The sequence below is a fragment of the Bos grunniens genome, chromosome 24 (genome assembly GCF_055505025.1).
Source record: "Bos grunniens cultivar Pamir isolate PY7600 chromosome 24, Bosgru_T2T1.0, whole genome shotgun sequence".
NCBI lineage: Eukaryota > Metazoa > Chordata > Mammalia > Artiodactyla > Bovidae > Bos > Bos grunniens.
Genome location: NC_141188.1, coordinates 52092051 through 52115147, shown reverse-complemented (window position 1 = coordinate 52115147; position 23097 = coordinate 52092051). Strand labels below are relative to the sequence as shown.

Sequence of the window (23097 nt, the reverse complement as noted above, 5' to 3'; positions counted from 1 at the left end):
ATTTGCAAAATGATATAGCAAATAAAACTCATTCAAAGAACAAAATAACTAACCTTTAAAAAAACATAGTTTTGAAGAATTTTTCATTTCTCAGTTCTTAAGTCAAAAAGCTTTTACTTTTAGAATTTTCTTCCATAAAATCCTGAAGATTGGCTAAGATGAAATTTCAGAGGCTGATTTTTACATATTTTAAACATCAAAGGAACACAAATTTGGAGGTTTCACTCAGTATTTCCAAGAACTTGTGTATTTCTCTAAAACATTTAACAAATTTTCTAATAGAAACATAATTTCTTTAATACATAAGACATTTTTACATCTCTCCCACATCCATCTCAATTCCTTAAATAACAAATAGAGCTTTCCAAATCTAAAATGTTTGGGTAAAATTACAACTAACCTTTATATATGCACTTGGGTAGATCTTATGAACAGCATCTCCAGGTGCACGCCCAGCTTCTCTGTCTAAGTAGTAGCTCTGTACAAAGACTGCGTGGTCACTAAGGCACCTGACCCAAACATCACCTTCACCTTTACATTCCAACTGCACACCTTTGCCTATGTGCAACCTTAGGAAGAAAAAGTGAGTCATATTTCATTTTGATAGGTATTTAAAAATAAATTTTAGTTCAGACTATACAGCATACCCAATACTGAAAATTTTTAAAGAATAAAGGACATTTTATTTTGGTTATAAACCATAGCCAAAAGATAGACAGCCACTGTTAACATTTTTGTTTCTTTTTTTAGTATCCTAGTCACATGTAATAATGATGAGCATTCACATAATGCTTATTATGTGTCAGAAACATTTAATATAAATTCTCATTTAACCTTCACATTCAATTAAAATTAATTTTACAATCCAGTTCATCATATGAACCAAATGCTCATAGCTATGTGTGGCCAGTAGTTACTATACTGGACAATACAGGTAAACCACTTCCTTTGTCACAGAAAATTCTACTCGACAGCACTGGCTTGGAGAGTAGACAATTTGCCAAAGGCACACAAATAGTGACAGAGTCAAGACTGTCTGCTCACACACACATATTTCCTTAAAGAGTTGAGATCACACAATACTTAGAATTGTGTAAGTTTTCCTGTAATATTTCATAAGGATTTGATTATATAAATTTTTAATATTTTAATGACTGCATAAAAACAAAGGTTTATTAACATTTACTTAAGCATTTTTCTTTTTTTATCAGTCTTTCATTATAAATAACACTTGCAGAAACATGTCTTCATTTTATGTTATTTCCTCTCTGTAAATTTGTAGAAATACTATACAATCAGAGGAAATAAAAACTAGTTTTCAAACTGGGTTCCATAGGGTCCAGTTACTATTCAAAACATAGAAACCTCATGAACTTTTAAAAAGAGACTGCATTTTATCAAATAACAAACATCTACGCTTAAAATGAAATGCTTACAAGTTCTAAATGTTTAAAATTATCTTTATTCCTTTATATTCAAAAACATAATTTACACTGAAAAATATAGCTTCAAATAGAAGTTCAGTTTTTAATTTTTTTTTTCTTTTTTTTAAATAGGGGAAAGCGCAAACGTAGTCCCCTACCACCACAAATTATGCAGTCGGGTTTCCCACATCTGGGGAAATTGCAGGGGTCAGCACATCTGGAGTGCAACGGATAAGCCTCACCCTGGGAAAACCACCTTCGTAATCATGGTATCTCCCCTGCCAGTTAAGTATTAGAAGTTCAGTATTTAAAATGAACTAACTATACTGCAATACCTTGCTCTCTCAATGGCTTCTGTCCTGTGGACATTGGAGAGTTGACCCAAGCAAAAGCGATCTCCTCCAGAAGGGTCTACATATCCATCAACAGTAACAATAGGACAGCTTGAAGGAACTTTAAATGTCTCTCCTACTTGAACATCCATCTCAAAGTAAGCAATGGAACACCAATACTCAGGAGCTACAGGAGACAAATGGGAGAAGACAGTCACTCATGTGAGAAAGGTACAAGGCTCTCACTTTCACTCCATATGACAAAGCTTTTCTTAAAGGCTAAAGGAAGGGGAGAGCATCCAGGAGAACTGACAATGCATTACAAAGTAAGCACGGCCAGGTCTTCTATTTTTCAGCTTATTACCTAGCATTCTTAAAGTTAAAAAAATATATCATTTTTAAAATCCTTAATTTTGTTCTTACTTCAAAGTACTCAATCAACAGGGAATTTAAATGGAAACAATTAGAATCATAAAATTTTTCCCATGATGTTTCATCTGACTGCACATAATATTTTCTATGTAGTCTGAACTTTAAAAAAAACAAACAACACACAGATTCTAATACGTATTTCAAAGAAGTGTTCTTGAGTAACATCAGTCTGGTATATATTTATAGATCCCTAAATGAGAGAAAGTACATAACCAAGTTAGACATTCAACGCTACAGAGTCTAAGTTAATTACACTCCAACTACATAGCTTCTGTGAGCACGAATTTTCAACCGTCTCTGGGATGAAAGGTCATTTGTCCCATCTGTATTTTTGGTGAAGTCCATTTATAACTACTACAATTTTACCTTTGAGAATGTGTGTAGTGTATTCATTTAACAACAATAAATGATTTTAAATAATTTTAAATGATTGGGGGGAAAGAAAGCCACTATCTAGTTTGGTATGTAAATATAGCTAACCAAGTATTTCTAATTTTTGTTAGAATACAATTATTACATAGAGCCCACATATATGGAAATTATTTGATTTTCCTTTTTGAAATAACAAGTATTTATGGGGTACATGGGAATTTTTGTAGGCACTACATATACAGCAGTGAACAAGGCAGCTACTGTTAGCTACTGTCCTTATTTTCATGGAGGTGCAGCAGACAAATAAGTGAATAAATTAGCAAGATAACTCAGGTAATGACAAACACTATGAAGGAAATTTAAAAGGGTACGGGACAGAAGAGTGGGAAGGTCCTTCAAACTAGACGGCAGGGCTGCACCCTATCTGAAGAAGTCAGACCTGGAAGGCCATGTGCGTATGTGGAGACTGCAAATGTAACTCTCAGGAGGAAAGCCAAAGTCTAGAGAGTAGAAAGGAGTCTGACACAGGCGGGAAAAGGCCAGTGCCACCAACGAGAGGATTAACGTTTTCTATGATGAACCAATTATTTATCTGCATATTACTGTGCCATTTATGAACTTTGGCTAAACTAGAATATGAATAAAACTTTCAACAAGATGAAAAGATACTCAGTATGACCAAAAAAAAAAAAAACCCATTTTAAAACCTCCCAAAAGATCTAAAAATGAAATATGATAAATGCTTAAAATGTATTAAAAACAAAGTTCTTATCAAGTCTATAAGTATCTAATTGCTTTTCAAAATGCTGTCAAGGAAAAAAGGACTTCCCAATGAAGTATTAATAAAAAAGACCATATGAAAACTGGGTGATTCAAAACCTGAATAATGCAAATGTTCTGCCATACAGAAGAACCAACTAGTCACAAACACTCCTTTAATTATTTTTTATTATAATAACATGAAAACTAGCAATATATTAAAGTGTCTTCTTAAAAAGCTAGTTTTGAAATATTTATAAAGTTGAAACTTTATAAATATTTATATAGTAAAACTTTATAAATATTTATATAGTAAATATTTACGGATGTATAGAACAGTCTTTTGGACTCAGTGGGAGAGGGAGAGGGTGGGATGATTTGGGAGAATGGCATTGAAACATGTATAATATCATATATGAAACGAGTCGCCAGTCCAGGTTCGATGCACGATACTGGATGCTTGGAGTTGGTGCATTGGGACGACCCAGAGGGATGGTATGGGGAGGGAGGAGGGAGGAGGGTTCAGGATGAGGAACACACGTATACCTGTGGCAGATTCATTTTGATATATGGCAAAACCAATACAATATTGTAAAGTTAAAAAATAAAATTAAATTAAAAAAAAAAACGATTAAAAGCATTATATTATGCTCTAGACAAAGAAGCTTCATCAAACATAACAGGTGATATATTGGTTGAAGCTAAAACTAAAGAGGTAGTCTAAGACAACATAAAAATTACCCAATGTTTTTTGGCAGCAAAAAATGGTAATAGCACTTAAAAAAGATCTTTAAATAATCAGCTCAAAGAGTAAATTTTGTTACAAATAATATCCTGAAGTCAAGAATGTTTTCAATGGTACTTAAAAAAATGAGATCCAAGAATATGCATTTCCTAGTTCATACTAAAGAACACTATTTCAAGGAAAGTGCCATAGCAAGCAGTCTTTTTTCCATGAGAGCCAACTGAGGGGGAAAAAGAGAGTTGTATTATCTTCATGTTTAAATAAGAAAAATATACTTTCATCATCATAAATTACAACATTTGCAACTACACTTAAACCTTACTTTACTATTTCCAAGTCACCAAAGGGATTTTTGTTTGCTTAATATTTCACAACACACATTTCCCAGTGGCTCAGCAGTAAAGAACCTGCCTGCCAACGCAGGAGACGTGGGTTTGATCCCTGGGTTGGGAAGATCCCCTGGAGAAGGGCATGGCAACCCACTCCAGTATTCTTGCCTGTAGAATCCCATGAGCCTGGTGGGCTATGGTCCGCGGGGTCGCAAATAGATGGACAAAACTGAAGCGACCGAGCTCAACACAACAATGACACCATACAATAAAGCTGCATTTTGGTGGTTGTGAGGATCAAATGAAACTGACATCAGAGTTGTACCATAGACCAGGGATAAAAACAACCATCTAATTAACAGGATTATTAAGGCCCAGGAAAGCAAGAGCAAAGGGGTTATCTGTGAGGAGGGAGGGTGCTAGAGGTAACCTAAAAGGCAATCCAGAGAATTTGGTGGTGTGGGGATATAAAATACCATGTGAAAACATTTTCTAGTCCACTTAAACCTACTATACAACTAGGAGGGAACATTCTTATTTTTAAAACAGGAGAAGGTAATAGGAAACACGCATTCAGCCTTTCTGGATCTCTCTGTGCTCTTTTGCTCCAAGAACCAAATGCCATATAGGTGATAAGCCTGCAGCCTCTCAAAGCTAACAGCAATTGCAAGACAGAATTTAATCAACTCCAAGAGAGCATTCTTAATGTCCCAACTCACCTAAAAGGGAGAGAGACTGTTAGTATCTGCTGACATAGCTATTTTTAGTTTCTTGTTCCTTAAATTAGTGAGGCTAAACTGGTCTCGTGAAGTCTACGGGCTGCTCATCACTGACCAGGGGAAAGGTTTTGAAAGACTGACTTAACAACATGAATTTCTTTAACACTATATTAAAAACTCAGCTAAGTATTTTTTTGTAATGGGGAAATGTATTACAAAGCACAGCTTTATCAAAAAAATGTTGTTCAATTATAATAGAAAATATAAGTCTCCAAGGCATTATCTTTAATTTCTTAAACAAAAGTTTAAGAATTCTCTTATTTCTCTTTATTCTCTTGAATAAAGAGAAAGTTAATCATTTGGTTAAAGAACCTACGTGGCTCATTATGAATTACTCTTTTTGTTATTTAGATCTGAATGAGATGTCCTGTGAGAATCTTTTATGAACACATAAAATCACTCTCTTAAATGGTAGTTCCAGAGTACTAGAATACAATCTGGATTTGCAAATCTGTGAATTCTGTATCCATGTATCAATGACTAAGACCACCTCAAGACACTGAGGAAAACTCTTCACTTTAATTTGCAATCAATATTTAATGAGTATTATCTCAGTTTCATAAAAAAGGAAAAGAGCATCAGTCAAAAGAAATTAGAAATGAAAGATCAGCTTTTTCCAAAAATATTCTTCAACTTAGCCATCAAAGTCAAAGCACATAACTCACCAAGCAGATGTCCTGTTTGAAACCCTTTACACCAAGGTAAAGACCAATACTAATTGGTCATTTCCCATTCTACTCATAAAATAGAAGCTTTAATGCCAGTGCATGGCACTACAGATGCGTATCCTAGTAACTAATGAATGTTATTCCCTAATCATCAGGAGGTGTTAAGTCTCAACATCAGTTCTACAATGAGAAAAATGAAGTAAATCCATCAAGAGGCCAAAGCAATTGATGAATCCAAAATTGAACCCAAATAACTAGCTCCATGCCACCATTCCCAGCTCCCTGCCACTGCTCCTCCAGGGTAGGCTCTGTTCAGGGCCCTCGTTACCCTTCCCCCTGTAGACCGCCGGTCACCAAGCCCTGAGAACACTGAGACCCCCCAAGCTGCTGGGGCCACGACTGACTCTGTGATGCTGCCTGAAACCAGCAACATTCTCATTCTTAAGCCTCTAGATTTTCCTGGCTTCTCACAATATATTTATTAACATGAAGTAAGATTCTGATACAATGATTCCATTTATGTAATTTCAAAAAGTGGTAAAATCAAACTACTAAACTGGATTGTCTAGGGATGCATTCATCGTAAATGAAATACAAGTCCATAAAAAGCAAGACAGCAGTTACCTCCAGAAGAGGGGAGAAGAAGCCTTTGGCTGAGGCAACGGGTAGGGCAGGGAGGCTTCTGGTAGTGCTGCAGTGCGTTAATTTTCAGTCTGGGTGCTGGTGACACAGGTGCTGGCTTCCACACTATTCACTAGACTGTATGTGTACTGGTTTTATGTGCTTCTGTTTATTACATTTCTTAATTAAATGTTTATAGAAAGGCAAGACCCCTTGACTCACAAAAATGTGAAAATAAGATTAGAAATCCACTAAAAAGGATAATTCAGTAAATATATATGGTTAAAAAATGTATACATGTAACTACTAAATCAGTGCTGTTGTTCAGTCACTATTTGTGACTGACTGTTTGTGACCCCATGGACTACAGCACGCCAAGCTCCCCTGTCCTCCACCATCTCCTGGAGTTTGCTCAACTAGTAAATACGTATGTTTAAAAAATACTTCTGTCCCGCCAGCAGTGTTCTTCTCCTTATCAAAACAAACATTTGCCTCTCAAATCAGTAAAAGTTAATGAAAGTATCACATCTACTATTGGTGAGCATCGTAAAATGGTTCTCATACTCTGATGTGATCACTAAAGCAACGTGACCTTTTGAGATAGAAATTCTTTAAATCTCCTAAACTGAAATATGAGACTAATTAAAGAATAAAGAGCCTACCCTCAATGCTTTTTTTTAACAGCTAGAAGTCAGAACCAACAAAAAAATAGATAACTGAACACTATTTAAGAAAATAATGTAGATTTATTTGAGGAACTATGAGTTATCCTTTAATTTGATCTTATGGTTACTGTAGTTATATTTTTAAAAAACCTTCACTGAAAATAAATATGGAAATATTTATGTATCAAATGATTATATAGGATTTCTACCCTAATAACAGGTAAGGGTATGAAAAGTAGGTGAGGGTATGAAAGAAACAAGACTGGCCAGTAGTTAATAACAGCTGAAACTGAGGAATGAGAATTTTCTATACTGGTATTTGGTATATGTTGAAATTCTTCATAATTAAACAAACTGGGGAAAAACTAAGGTGATGAAATTATGTATCTGCATCTTTCTAAGCAAAGAAAAACAGATACAATAGGACGGAGGGAAGAAAAACAAATCAAAATCCTATGTTTATGTTAAGAAGCCTTCAGTATTTTATTTCCAAACTTTCTGTTTTATTATGTTTATAGTTGAAATCTACTGAGCTATTTAATCTACTATTTTGAACATAATTTAATGCAAATAGTTTCTAAATTCCAATTAAGAAGAGATTCCTGAACCTACCTAAGACAGATACAGTGAATTATTTTTCTGTTCAGCATCTACTTAAGAGTCTTCCTGGCTTTTTAAGCTACAGTGTTACAGATGTTCTATTTTGAAACCTGGTTTCTTCCACTGCACATTTATGTATCAAATGTTTGTCTTAAAAGCAGAATTTTGGTACTTTATATTTTAGCCAAAAACAGGAATCTTGTCATTTCTTTCAAACAGTTAAAAAAAATCAAATGTGAACAGTTTATGTGTGATTATATCTGTTACTCATAAACTGTTAATTAACTAATGCCATAATGAATATCATACTTATCTGAAAAGTTATTCTGCAGTTATATTAAAATCTGTGTGCATATATGTCTCATTGTCATTAAGAAAAACTAAATGTAGGTAATTTATTCTGAAATACACTTACCAGGATGATTAGAAATAGGAGGCTGGAATGCAAGCTCATTGTGAACTGGTGGCCCTAAAGAAAAGACAGTAAAAAAAAAAAATCCCATTTTTATTTATTAAAAGTTTTCCAGTGCCAAAACTTTTAATAAACCTTTAAATATAACTATTATACCTTAGGAATTGTTTAGATCAAGTTTATACAATGTCTAAGAACTTAAAAACTTGATTTTAAAATTATAGTATGCAAATACTCTTGAATCACTTTTTTCTTGAATTGCTTTTGTAGACATTAATAGCCAACATTTTAATGCCATATGCCAACTATTAATTTATAATACCTATACATGCAGTTTAAATATATGCAAACTTCAATGCAAATTATTAAGTAAATTATTCATGTAACATGTAATACAGTATATTTCATACTGTAAGATATAATTATAATCCAAACCGTTAGATCCATTTTAAAATAAGTGTTTATGATTTATTAAATTAAGAATATTTACAAACTGGCAATAACTGTGAGATCATTATGTGTTAAGACATTGTGTTAAATGAATCACATGAATTAATACATTTACTTCTTACAGCGTCCCTTGAGACATATACTACTGTTAATACCCTTAAGGCTTAGGGAGGTTAAATAACTTGCCAATGGTCACACAGGTAGTTAAGCATCCACACTCAGCACCCTTAACAACTATGCTGGCCACGCAGCCAGTAAAAGTTACACTCTCATAAGACAGGGAAACATAGTAACGTAACTGTAAAAAAGCAAGGTACAGTAACATATTCACAGTCTGATAGCCTCCTCCCCCCAAATTAACACATATACCAATTATATGACTGGAAAGAAAAATGTGACAAAATATTAGGAGTAGATATCTCTGGGTAGTAGAATTCTGGGTAATTTTTATTTTCTTATTCACTCCTCTGTGTTATTTTCCAAGTTTCCTTTGGTACTACTGCTCTTATAATTGAGGAAAAGGGTTTAATATATATGAAAGATTTATACTCTTGATTTTATTAAGCCAAATGAACAATGTTCCTATTCTGCCTGAAACTACAAGCTACGGTTGGTTATCAGTAGGGTACCCCAATCAAGCCTGCACAGAATAATGACAGATTTAACATCCGTGTGTCTACGGTATGCTGAACTCCACAGTGAGAGAAACCTTGAGACCGTGACTCTCAAGGAGTTTCAGTCCACTTAGGATGGATATACAAATACACATGAGATCTAAGAACATATACAAAACAAACAAATGAATGGCAATCAATGTGGTGTTAATGAAACATCAGCAAGGAAGAAATAAAAGTGTTTTGTAAATATCAATCCTCTAAAACAAAGGTATGATAACATAACTATGAAAAACTGAAAAGCACTAATCATTTAATGAAACTAAATTGTAAGATGAATAAAAGATGTAAAAACATTTTTTAAAAAACAGAAAGAAAACAAACTTCAAAAAAGAAAAGGCCCTTACAACAAAAACAAGAGCTTACAGTAATGTCCGGGATGGGGCGGCATAGGCGGGTGGTGCTGGAGATGGCCGTTTTGGTGGTGAGGCAAATTAGGTGTGTATGGTGCAGTCCTACTTCCCGTCCAGGTGGTAGTGCTGTCTAAAAATTAAGGCCCATATGGATTAATTTGCTTTTATATAAAGTCTGCCTATTTTTTCTCAACTACTTAAAAGATTTTAAAAAGCATGTACATACTATGATGATAAGTAGCTGGCTGACCAGTAAATCCATTCTGCTGCTGTCCTGGCTGAGGCCCTGAAGCTATCTGCAACAATCCTTCACTATGGCTGCCTGCCAGTATACTGGCGGGCTGACCTAGAGGAACAAGAAGACATTAATATGGTACATTTATAGATGCAATCCTATGGCTTATACAGTAAATGAAGGATTAATTACACCTGAAAGTCACAACTATAAAGATGAGCAAAGAGTGGAACTCGCCCATGGCCTATCAAATAAAAACCCTACAGTCATCCATAAAGGCAAATCTTCACTTGAAGAAGTTCAAAATTATTCTAATATCTAGCTGATTTTAGTGGCCCACTCTTCACAAATATTCTCCAAATGCCAGCAAAACCCCAGTACAGGTCCAGCCTATCTTAATAACTTCTTCAGAAGTACATTAGTTCACCCACAGCCACTCCATCTAGCTTTTGCATCTTTCTGTTAGGATTCCAAAAGTCCAGGCTCAAGGAAATGTTGAAAATTGGAAAGTTCATTAGTATCAGCAATGGTACTAGTAATGGCAGAATGCTAAAGTTCAATAAAAAAGGAGAGCAGGCAAGTATTTTAAATGGAATGTAATGGGTAAGGTGAGAAAGTTAAAAGGAAAAAAGGTAAGCTCCACTGTCCAGTCAACGCAGCATTTGCGAGTTTTAATAAATAAAACAAACCAAAAAAAAAAAAATTCAGTCTATTTTGAAATTTTCTCATGTACTTTTAAAAATCAAGAATTGCCTCTAAGAACACTATCATATTCCTGGATTTACAGGAAATTAGTTGCCCTCTTATATGTAATGAAACAGGAAAACTATTCTTATTCTATTCAAAACCATTCTATGAAATTGCTTACATTTTTAAGGCTTTATCTTTCGTGTGGAAAAAGCTAAATTTCTTCAAGCAAGTATTAAGTCAACTGTGCATCTCACTTGGAAAGCACTAAAATTCCATAATTATTGTTACTGGCATTACCTCAATCTTTTCTCATCCATATGGGAGTATAATCAGATAGAAGAGAGTAAATGACACCATTGCCCAAATATGCAACAAACAGCTCAAAGTATGAAGAAAAAGAAAATTTTTCTTCCTGCTACAAATCAGATTTCTGTAAGGCTAAGGTTATAAAATTAAAAGCTAAAGAGACTATTTCAATACTCCCTAAACTATTAATTTTTTAAAGATGATGTTTTCAGCAACCTCCCTTCCTACTCATCCCCCTCAAATTTTTACAGATTATCTTTAAAGGTTAATTACATATTTGCTCTTATTTTTAACAACTGTACATGTTATATACTCTTAGCTATCTTATAAAAATTGTCACTACACAGGAGAAATTGAACTGTTTTAATTTAGAAAGAATCCCTGAAGATATTCAGGTTCCAACTGAACCTAACGCCCACTACAGTTATCTATACTGAATACGTTCATTACACAATTCCAAGTATAGAAAATGAAATTAAACAACTCATGAAGTCTTTCAATTCCTCTATTTTAGTCATTTCTTTTCCTTTTTCTAATTTTATCAGTATACTTTTTAAGATCTAAGGAAACATTCTGCAACAAATTCTAAAACTTACAGTTAATTACTACTCATTGTGAAAATACATCCAAAAAACACCAAGACAAAATTACCCATATTTCATTCATACCACTTTTTCTGATCTTGACTAGGACTTCGTCCCAGGGAACATTAATGGTTAAAATGAAGTTGCATGAGCAATCATCAACAAAGGCATGCCAATTCAATCCTCAGATAGGATCAACAGAGGTAAGTGGCACTCATCTATGCTCAAGTGGCTATAATGTACCTTCTTTTATTTTCTTTCCTTACCCACTCGTTTATCAACTATATTCCCAAACTGGTTAATACAGAGATAACAGAAGCACCAAGTGATTAAAGGTTCAGGCTCTAAAGTATGTGTTTAACCTATATGGTCCAATCTATTTGGAATATACTGTCTGTATGAAGACTGTCATCTTGTGTAGGAAATACAAAGGATATTATTTGAAAAGGTAAAATAAATTAAACCAGGGGAAATTTGGTATACTCTATCTGAAATTCAACTGTAGAAATAAATCCTCCATTTGTTCCAAAGATCAAATTTCTATGTTGAACTTGATCTGATACTAAAATAAACAGAATGTGCTTTCTTTGATATCAATGTACAAAGTATCAGTCCAGATGCATCAACAATTCACTGCGGTTGTGGGCTGAGACACAATCTCCTTAGCACCGACGTACAAATAACACAGTAATACAAATGCCAAGACCCTGTTCTGTGATTAATTAAAAAAAGGAACGATGCGGGGTGGGGACAAATTGGGAGACTGGGACTAACACACATGCACTACAATGTATAAAACTGAGAACCAGTGAGAACCTACTGTGCAGCACAGGGACCTCCGCTCAGTGCTCTGCGGTGACTTCAATGGGAAGCAAATCCAAGGAAGAGGAGACAGACATACATACGGCTGACTCACTCTGCTACACAGCAGAAACTGACGCAGCGGCGTAAAGCAACTATACCCCCATTTTTTTTTTTTTTTAAAAAGGCCACTCCACTTGCCAAGCTGAAAACTGTCCAACATAAGGTCATTATTGCCTTGACCAGGCCCCAAGAAAAGCTGAACCTAATAGCCCTCTGCTTCCATGACACGGCAGAGAAGGCAGTACCTCTAAACTGGAAACAATCTTTTTAAAATACACTTCTTGTTAGGAAAAAAAAAGATACATATAATTTAGCTTTATTCCAAAATTGACCAGAACACTTAACATCTATCTTGAGGGTCTTATGTTACAAACAAATTTGTCAAGATCCTTTTTTCTAATAAGCTTGTACAACTGGAGACTGAGATGACAATTATAAAGTAATCTGCCAGATAAAGCAAAATAAAACACTGATTAGAGGAAAGTTTGCAATTCCATTAATACAGATTTCTATAAACATCTTGGTTCAAAACTATTTGTTCTCTACTTAAACATTTCTCTAAAATTTATGTGAAAGCTCAAAAGACTTCTTCTGCATGTAATAAAGTACAAATTAGACCACTAATTTAAAGCATTACTTAAATTCCAAGGGACTATACATCAACATAAGACGGTTTATGTCCTGTTACATTAATATAAATTTAAATTTTTTTAAATTACAAATATCTTTTTTTTTCCAGGACAACTCAAAAACCTATCTGATGCTTGTTAACCCATGAAAGATAACCACAGTACTTTTAATATTCACTTACTCGGAGGTCCCCTCCAAGTGACTACCTATAAATATTCAATGGTTAGGAAAATTCATGTTGCTGACTACATCTGACTCTACAACTCACTTGTGGAAGCCACAGGAATGTTGGGAAAATTGGTGGTGCTGGTAGCATTAGACTCAGATGGAGCTAAGAGAGCTGGGGTGCTGTATGTCTCCGTCGATGCACGATTACTTGGTGGATGCTGGATGGTTTGAATTGAATGCCCTTCAGTGGATAATGATGGCTGTCCCTCAAAGTCATGAACATATTCATCCTTCACCAACATACTTGGTGGAGCTACACAGAAAAACAAACATATTTTAAAATCTTATAAGCTTTTATTCCCAGGAAAAAAAAATTTTGTAAGTAACATTAACAACACCTAAAATCAACTAGAGTGTAACTCAGAATTTTCTCATACAACTTTAAAAGCATTCTACTTTATCAGCGAAAGCTATTTATTTAGAGATAGTGGCATCAGATCAATCTGATTAATGCCTTGAAATTTGAAGGCTACTAAATTCCAACAACCTCCAGCTATGGTCCTGAAAAGGTATTTCTGAGCTTCCCAATTAATAATCTAAACGTAATTATCACCTTAAATATATAACATAGGCAAAAATCAAGTGGCTGGAGAAAGTGTTTACCTCATTAAGAAGACCAAATTTGAGATCGAGTAATTAATTTTTTTTATCTTTTTGCTAATTTCACAGTGTAAAAATATGAGTGGGATCTGACAGCTATCCAATGCCAGGATCCAGCATTATTAAGTAATGTATTCTTTGAAAGTGAAGTATACTAAATGTCCCCTAAAAAATTAGAAGGAGCAGAAAAATCTCAAATGGTAAGTCAAACTGAAATTTCCTTCTAGAAACCCAACCCAAATTACGATGCTTTATAAATATGTAGTGTGGAAACTCAACAAACAACATCTCTCTCCTACATAGTTACACCTTAATGTAACCCTGTAAACTGACCCTACTTGATAACAACATCTTTTTCTTGAACAAACCAGGAATAGTTAGTCGGCTTTACTGTGAGGAAAAAAAGAAAACTGAAATTGCATTTATAGTATCAGTGGCTCTGCCCAGAACTTCCCACTTCTTTTTAGGTAATAGTTTTGGGGTTTGCTTTTTATCTTTAGCAAGCAACCCTTTACTGCACCTGAACACTACCCTAGAATTTTACAATCTACTGAACTCTTAACACTAGGTTCTGTTCCTAGAGCAGTCAACAGTCCACAAACAGCCATTCTCTTTTCCATTAAGAATCAGCATGTAATGCTCCTTATCTTTCTCTATGTCAATCTTTGATAAAATCTATTACACATAAATACTAATTCATTACAACGTGGCTATTTTTATTAAATTAGAACATTTCAAAGAGGTAAGAATAATCTATTGTTCAAATGTTGACATATAATCTCTTAAAGGACTTTGTCATGCATCATAATGAAGACATTGATATTTTTAAGACCCATAAATTCCACTCCAAAGGGTTTCTGTTTAGAAAATTCTATGGAAACAAAAAGACAACCAAAAGGAGCTTAACATATCATTGTATGTCAGTTAAAAAAAAAAAGAGTGGATCTAACCATTCATCACTAATGTTGGCTAAATTATAAAAATGCAAAGAAAAAACCATGTGGATATGACTGTATTTATTCAATTTTTTAAAAATTACACTTGTCAACAAAGTCCCGTAATTTTCTCCATAAGATCCTAATATCTCTATTTAATTTTTGGAAATTTTAGGGCTTTTGTTGTTTATAGTGACTGGAATCTTTTTATCAAGATATTGTTATTGCTAGTACCTAAGGAGAAAGTTACTAATTTGAAGATACAGCTGGTTAACTTGATATTCATCGCTTCTACTTTCCAACTGACACTTTGGCTTACTGTGTAATTTTAACACTTGAATTACGGGAATTCCCTGATGGTCCACTGGTTGGGACTAGGTGCTCTCACTGCCATAGCCCAGGTTCAATTCCTGGTTGGGGAACTAAGAGCCTGCAAGCCACACAGCGCAGCCAAAAAAAAAAAGATATGAAAATAATTGAATTCTGCTTTTAAAAAGTTACGTCTCATAACTTCTTCTTGCCTAACACATTGACTAAACCTTTCCAAGTGTAAGTTTGGAACTTCTACCAGTCTACAAGACTCTTTAATCAAGTAATTTAAAACAAGTTTCTTAGGTAAAACCGGGGTATCAACAAGGAGCGATGTCTGTAAGACATTTTTTCAAAGAGCAAAAAAGTTGGTTAAAAAACACTACTGTACACTATAATCATACTTACGTTTCAAAAAATCATATACTCTAAGTAAAAAAGCAAGGTCCAGAAAAGTGCACAATATGTTTTTGTGTAAGAAAGGAGGGAAATAAAACATGTATTTTTGCGCAAAGAAACCCTGGAAGGAAACACCAGAAACTAATAAAAGTGATTACCTGAGGTAGGGGGGAATGGGGACAGGGGTGGGAGCACTTCTTTTCACTGTATACCTTTTTATAGTATTTTGATTTTATGGACCATGTATTGCCTATTCAAAAAAAAATTAAAAAAACATATAGTATATATTTTTAAAGTCCAGGAAACAGACATCAAACTATTAAGTATTTCTCTTTATGGACTAGCAGTCAACAAATTAATTCACTGAAAAAAATATTTACTGAGCACCTATGTTCCAGGTACTGTTCTAATACTTGGGATACATTAATAAACAAAAGAAAGCTCACTGCCTTAGCAGGGCTTACAGTCTTTTATGACACTTAGGTATTTAAACAATAGTGAGCCCCTCCCAGCTGCCTTAATCTTGGGCAAGTTCCCTGACCTCTCCAGGAACCAGTTTCTTCGTATCTGATAAATGTGGATAATGCCACCTACCATGTAGGAGTATTATGACAATGATGACACAATATCTGTAGATCATTTTGACACAGAATAAGTACCTAGCAAGTGTTAGCTATTATGATTTAACCGTATTTTTAGAGCAGTCATACACGTATATAGATTGTAAAATGCTCTGTGAGGAGTAAAGAACTCACAGCGGACAGAAGAGCTGAAGACACTGAGCTCATCCTAGGCCTCTGCTCTTTAACACCACTAGCAAGCAGGGCACAGCCTGTCTGATGGAACTGCCACTGTCTTATTTACCTTTTCTTTCCTCCATTAGACTATGTGCTTCCTCGAGTGGAAAAAACATACCTATTTATCCTATCGTCCCTGGAACCTAACACAGTACCAGGCAATACATGCTCATTAAATATTTGTTAAAATCAATACACAAGTGGATGTGGTCATGGAAAGTTTCATATAAGAGATGAGACAGGCTGGAAATAATTACCACCAAGATCCCAACTCAAAAGTGAAGGAATTATCCCATTTGCTTAACTTTTAGCTACATGGCCTTATAAACTTTGTCCAAATCTAAAAGGACCTTGTGAGAAACACCTGTCGTTTTCTGAGGAAAGTCACTGAGGCCAGCCTTTTTTTATAGACAGCCACCACTAGGGGGATCCATAAGGCTGATTACAGGGCTAGAGCACCTGAAAAGGGGCTATCGACCCACACAAGTCCATCAATGACAAGGACTCATAACAGCAATAGTTTAGGACAGGAAGCAGTGTAATGAGTCTTCAGAATTAGATCGCATCACAACCGCTCCCTAGGGGGATTCTAATACAGTTATCACCGCTAACACCCACTGAGTTAAAAGCTTTCATTCTCCAAAAATGCAGACAGAGAATAGTGAATATCTAAAGGGTGTTTACTTTCAAAAAGAGGTGACATGGTATCAATGCCTGGGTGATGAATAAGCTGGGCTTTACCCAATTAATCTTAAAGCTACCCTTTCAGACCACAACAGCTTCCATTATTAACCCACTGTTCTCAGAAACCAACTAACCCTTAACAAATACCAAAAGGCACTAGTCTTCCTTTATTATTATTGACATGGAAGAGAAGTGGAGAATAACAACAAGTAGGCTTTCATGCTCTTCCCAAATTTTAAGGTCAGGTGATACTTCTGACACATTTCTAGGATTCTGTAGCAAAAGTACTGCTGAATCACTAATTCCACTTCAGAACAACAGCACACCTTTCTACGGTGATAGTACTGGTTTAGTTGCTCAGTCTTGTCTGACTCTTTGCGACCCCAGACTGTAGCCCACCAGGCTCCTCTGTCCATGGGATTTTCCAGGCAAGAACACTGGAGTGGTTTGCCATTTCCTCCTCCAGGGGATCTTCCTGACCCAGGGGGTTCAAACCCAGGTCTCCCATATTCCAGACAGATTCTTTACCATTTGAGTCACCAGGGAAGCCTTCTAAGGTGATGGTGGCTTTTTATCAGTTGCTGTTCAATGTAACTAGTTCTTACAGAAATTTTAGCTCCTTAACATGTTCCAAGAAACAGAGCTAAAGTTTTAACAGATCTCTGTTCTCAAATACTACACAAAAAATAAAAAACACCCTCTTATTTGTTTCATTTTCCTATCTCAAAACTTTCTCCTTTTAAAAATAGGCTTAGAACATCTGTGATTGCCATATACTTTAAAGTAGCCTTGTTTTATTTACTCAAAATATAACAAGACTGAAAAAAATTTAATACAGTATACAGTTTTAAGTCACTCACAAAATTATCAATCATAAAAATAAGTTCGGCTGAAATGAAGAAAAATGAGAATTTGGGTGTTTTTAAACTATGTTACACATGATTCTAAATTATCAAACACATTATTTATACCCACTGAAACTGGTTCTGTGAGACTTACTTCTAAAATAGCCAGTTTTTACCAATTCAAAACTTACTCTTTCTGTGTATGTTTTATGTTCCCCATCACATTTTTTAGACTACTTGCAGTCATAAATAGCAGTTCAAATTCAAAGAGTCAACAGCCTACTAAATCCAGTTTTAAATCCTGATGCATGCCCCCCACCCCTGCAAAATGTACATTTTCAAAGCAGTAAGTACTTTTCTTGTAAATGTTACCAGCACTCACCCATACAGACTAGTTCTAGGTCAATAAAAATTAAAGGGGATGGAATAAAAGAAGAGAGAAAGTTAAAAGAAAGGGATTACCTACCATTACTCTGCAGTGTTAATCCTGAGAGATCTTAAATTTTTAAAGGGGGAAAAAAATAAAATATTAATCATTATCATGAAAATAATTTCCATCATATTTAAAATTACAGAATATAAATTTAAGCCAGGGATTCAAAACTTCCATGAACCATTTCAATTCAAGCATAGTAATATAAATGCTATCTAACAATGCAAAAGTGCTTTCCATCTTATTTTTCAAGAACAGTGTTCTAAGCAGGCAAAATACCAAGTATGTACACTTAGTTTTAGTAGTCAAAATATAAGCTTGCTCAGAATTCAAATTTAAATAAACATATTTCATTAAAAATGTCTGACTTTTAACATTAGTTGAAATCCTGGGCTATCTCCAAATTTACAATTTAACTTAGAAAAATTAAAACACTATTGATATCTTTTCCCTTTATTTTATGCTTCTAAGCATAAAAGTCAAGTTTACTTACCAATTCCAGGTGATACAACTCGTTCATAGTGATATGGATTCACACAGACACTATCACATTTTAAGTCAAATGCATACTGACAATATTTAACATGTTTTAGTTCATTTTTGTGAAGGTCAGGCCACCTCCAGAGACGGGCATAGATCACATGAGGAAATCCCTTGCGACCAGCCACCTAAGAAAAGTAAACGACCATTTAATGAGCATCACACATTATGCAAGTCACTTGATACATTCTCATTTAATCCTTGCAATACTACAAAGTCAGTACTATAATTCCTATTTCTTAAACGAGAAAACTAAAGTTCAAAATAACTTAATTGGACAAGGTCACAAAGTAGTAAACTTAAGCATGATTTCAAGGCTTAGGCTCAGGTTTTAAAAATAAACAAAAAAGTATGCATTTAATGAAGAAACAATACCCAAAATCTAGCAATAAAAAATTTTAAACATAGCAATATGTTTTCTATGTGTTTCTTTAAAAATATCAAACACATGAAATTATGTAATTCTACATGAAAAATCTGATCCCTGAAAACAAAAGGTAAAGACTTGTAAATTTAAGTTAACTCCATAAGTTTTCAAAATATTGTTGAATTCTTCTGGATTGTTTTTCACATAAAAGTACCAGACATACAATATCAGATTTCTAAATTACAAAAAAAAAAAAAGAAAAAAAAAAAGCTGAGTTGTACATATAATACCAAAAAAGAAAAAAAAGGCTACAAGGAGGAATACCAAAGGGCTAAAGATGTAGGTTTTCTTCTGATTTTTATTTTCCAAATTTTCTATACTGAACATTTTTTTTAGTCAAAACATTTAAAAAAATTTTTAAGCTATACCTCTACTGTAAAGAAGATACATTCTTCCATTTATTTCCACATAGTGTATCAGTACAGGATCCTGTATTGATAATATCTGTGCTATAGGATGTACTACAGTATCTAAAGAGACGCAGCAAGCATCAAATTTCCGTAGTAACTTGAGAGGAAACAAGAATCTGTAGAAACCTGCCACTACAGAGTACAGAAGAGACCCTGGAACAAGACTAACCTGAAGCCTTCCATCCAATGTTCTCTGTATGGTAACACACTTGCTAGGGTGAGCTCCATTTGTAGTTATAGCTGTTATTAAAGAATCCAATTCATCTTTTTTCTCCTTCAGCTTTTTAACTAAACTTTCAATTGCTCTTTTGGCGAATGTTTCACTCTCTCCACCTTGTCTATGGCACATCAAACTATGTACAATGCTCAGACAGGCATCATTACTTGTTGGTGTATTCGTAATAGACATATTGTCCATTTGTTAAAGTTATTTCTTTTAAATCAAATATGTCTCCAATTTCCGGAGCAATTTTGATCTTTCGGAGGCAGCGAAAAACAACAGTTAACGTTGCAAGGAAAATTGTTAGACATGTAGTATTCAGGATAATCTAAAAAAAAAAAAAGAGAGAGAGACAGATATCAGAACACATTTCATAAAGCAGATTCAATTACTTTGGAAAAGATGGAATTGCTTCAGTTGAGTCAAAGACTCAATGCACATAATTAAACGTGGTGCTTAGAGTTTTAAATGACTTAATTAAAATGTTGCCATTTTTGACATTCCCAAAATATTAAAGTTAGACCTTATTATTATAGAGGCATGTTCAATCAAGTCTTGTTGACTGTACTAGTCACCCTAAAGTAAAATCTTAACAGAACTTTCAAAATGGATTACTTCTGAAGAGCAGCACTTTAAAACATTCTTGATTAACAACTAGCTAAAGCTAAAAGTCAACCACTAATACACATGAAAAATTCGCCATCACCTGGCACCAAACGCTGTTTATCCATCAGCAACAGCCATCTTTGTTATGAGCCCACAGACAACAACAAAGAGATGAATAATTTTTAAATGGGCAAAGGATTCTAATACTCATTTCTCCAAAGAAGAATGGCCAATAAGCACATGAAAGATACTCAATATCATTCATCATTACTGAACTGCAAATCAAAACTACAAAGAGATACCACTTAACATTCATTAGGCTGGATAACTCTAAAGAATAGACAAAAAGCATTCATGAGAAAATGGAACCCTCATACACTGCCCGTGGGATTGCAAAATGGTACAGCCACCTTGGAAAAGGACTCTGACCATTCCTCAAAATGTTAAACACAAAGTTACCATATAATCCAGCAATCATACCCTCAGCAATTCCATCCAAAATTACCAAAAACCTATGTCCACACAAAAATATGTACATAAATGTTCATAGCAGTATCATTTCTAATAGCCAAAACAACTCAAATGCCCATCAACTGATGAATGTATAAATACATACAATGTAATATTATCTAGTCATAAAAAAGAATGAAGTACTGGTACATGCTTCAACATGGATGAACCTGGAAAACATGCTAAGCGAAAGTCACAGAAGGCCACTTGCTATATAACCCCATTTATATGAAACATCCAGAACAGGCAAAGCACCAAAAAAAAAAAAGTGGATTAGTGGTTGCCAAAGGTTTAGGGGGGGAGAGTGAGGAGTGATTGCTAATATGTATGGAGCTTCCTTTGTGTCAGTCGCTCAGCCCTGACTCTTTTCGACTCCATGAACTATATAGCATGCCAGGCTCCTCTGTCCATGGAATTCTCCAGCAAGAATACTGGAGTGAGTAACCATGTCCTTCTCCAGATCTTCCGAACCCAGGGATCGAACCCACATCTCCGGTGTCTCCTACACTGCAGGCAGATTCTTTACCACTGAGCCACTAGTCTTTTAGGAGTAATGAAAATGTTCTAAAATTGATACTTGTGGTGGCTGCATAACTCTGTCACTACAGGGAAAACCATCAAATCATACACCTTAAAAGGGAGACTTTTATAGTATGTGAATTAACACATCAACAAAGTTATTATTAAAAGAGACACCACTAAACTCCTCAGAAGATTTTACCCATAAAAGCAACAAGGTAAATTCCTTTCAAAAGAAATTAAAATATAGGAAATTAATATTCATTAAAAATCCATTCAACATCTATAACACAAACTAACTTATCTAACCTCAAAATCTCACGTGAAATAAGAAAAGGCCATCAGCCTAAGAACAAAGGCAACGAAGCAGGAGCAGAGGCTGTTCTCATGCCGGGTTGTTCTGCACGCGTTTGCTAATGTTGCTGTGTCCCATGCTTGTTTTACTTTTATTTTCTTTGGCTGTTTACTTGAATTTTAAAAACTCATTCTCCACTACCAAATTAATAAAACTAACTCATCAGTCTGCCAAAATCGATTCCTCTTCTGACAACCTTTACTTGCACAGCTTGCTGATGTGCTCAGTCGTGGCCGACTCTGCGATCCCCTGGACTGTAGCCTGCCAGGTTCCTCTGTCCGTGCAATTTTCCAGGCAAGAATACAGGAGTGGGTTGCCATTTGCTTCTCCATGTACAGCTTGACCACCACTCAATTACCCAGCTCTGGAAAGCCTGGTAAATCATCTCTGACCTATCTGTCTCTGACCTCCCCTACATTCTCTCATAAAGTTACATGATTCTTTACCTTGGTCATTTCCACCAATTCCTATTCTATCAGACACTGATGTAATTCTGGGCTTCCTTTAAATTTATATTACTTGATATTTAATACATACTCCCTCTTTTTGTTATCTATTTTATATAAACACCTAACCCAGGCAAACAGAAACACATTTTTCATGTATCTTTGATTACTAAGCTACTTGCCCACATTCAATAAATACATGCTGAAGGTGTACTTTTCAGATAACCAGAGATTACCTGCCTGGTGGGTTCTGAAGTTGAGAGATATGGATTAGAATCCCAAGTCTTACACTAAATAGTGGGACAGATTAAGTTACTTCAACTCTCTCTCCGAACCTGGATTAAAAGGAGAATATACAGAGCTCAAAGTGGAAAAATCTATATAAAGGTGTCTAGCACGTAACGCTGAGTAAAAAGGAGAACTTTCTGAATACCAAAATGTTTAATTGTTTTAAAGAGATTTTCCTACATTACGCATTTTTCTGCATTTTCTCTTATTAAAATTTGTCCAAGAAAATTTAGTAGGGCAGGAACAGCAGTAAACCACCCATCCAGGACTCATAACACAAAGGCATACAGGAGTCAGGCAAATTATATAAATGAATACAATGTGGCAGGTGTAAAGAAAAGTACTAGGCAAGCAAGTGCAAGTCCATCTAAAGTGAGCAGCCAATACTCCCAGCAGAAGTAGCATTTGAGTTGCCACATTTTCAAAGCCCATCTGTATGTCAAAAATAAGTACTGGCAACTTACTTGCAGGGAAAGGGGAGGAAGGAATGAGAAAGAGAAACTACTGTGGATGCCAAACCAAACACACCTTCAACTCAAATCTGTCCCAAGAGAACCATCAGTTTGAAAACTCAGAAAACCAACCTCATAACAATTTTAATTTCTAGACTGAAAGCTCTCAG

General features: G+C 34.9%; 1 protein-coding gene and 1 non-coding gene across 5 annotated transcripts in view; both read right to left on the bottom strand.

Annotated features, from left to right (window-relative positions):
• SMAD4 (SMAD family member 4) overlaps positions 1-23097 on the bottom strand; it is a 57379-nt gene that overhangs the window by 17535 nt on the left and 16747 nt on the right. For all 4 annotated transcript variants that reach the window (XR_015154091.1, XR_015154092.1, XM_086373539.1 and 1 more), the window contains exons 2-10: positions 19701-20079; positions 18648-18822; positions 18188-18217; positions 13193-13405; positions 9842-9961; positions 9629-9745; positions 8142-8195; positions 1760-1943; positions 401-569 (exon numbers count right to left, since the gene is read on the bottom strand). Coding sequence is in view for 2 of the 4 variants with exons in the window: in XM_086373539.1 (XP_086229665.1) it covers positions 401-569; positions 1760-1943; positions 8142-8195; positions 9629-9745; positions 9842-9961; positions 13193-13405; positions 18188-18217; positions 18648-18822; positions 19701-19949 (1311 nt within the window). In the remaining 2 variants the exon portion in view is untranslated. The remainder of the gene's footprint in view (positions 1-400; positions 570-1759; positions 1944-8141; positions 8196-9628; positions 9746-9841; positions 9962-13192; positions 13406-18187; positions 18218-18647; positions 18823-19700; positions 20080-23097) is intronic.
• Positions 1554-1717, bottom strand: LOC147346286 (U1 spliceosomal RNA). The gene has a single exon (XR_015154205.1). It is a non-coding gene; the product is annotated as a U1 spliceosomal RNA (small nuclear RNA).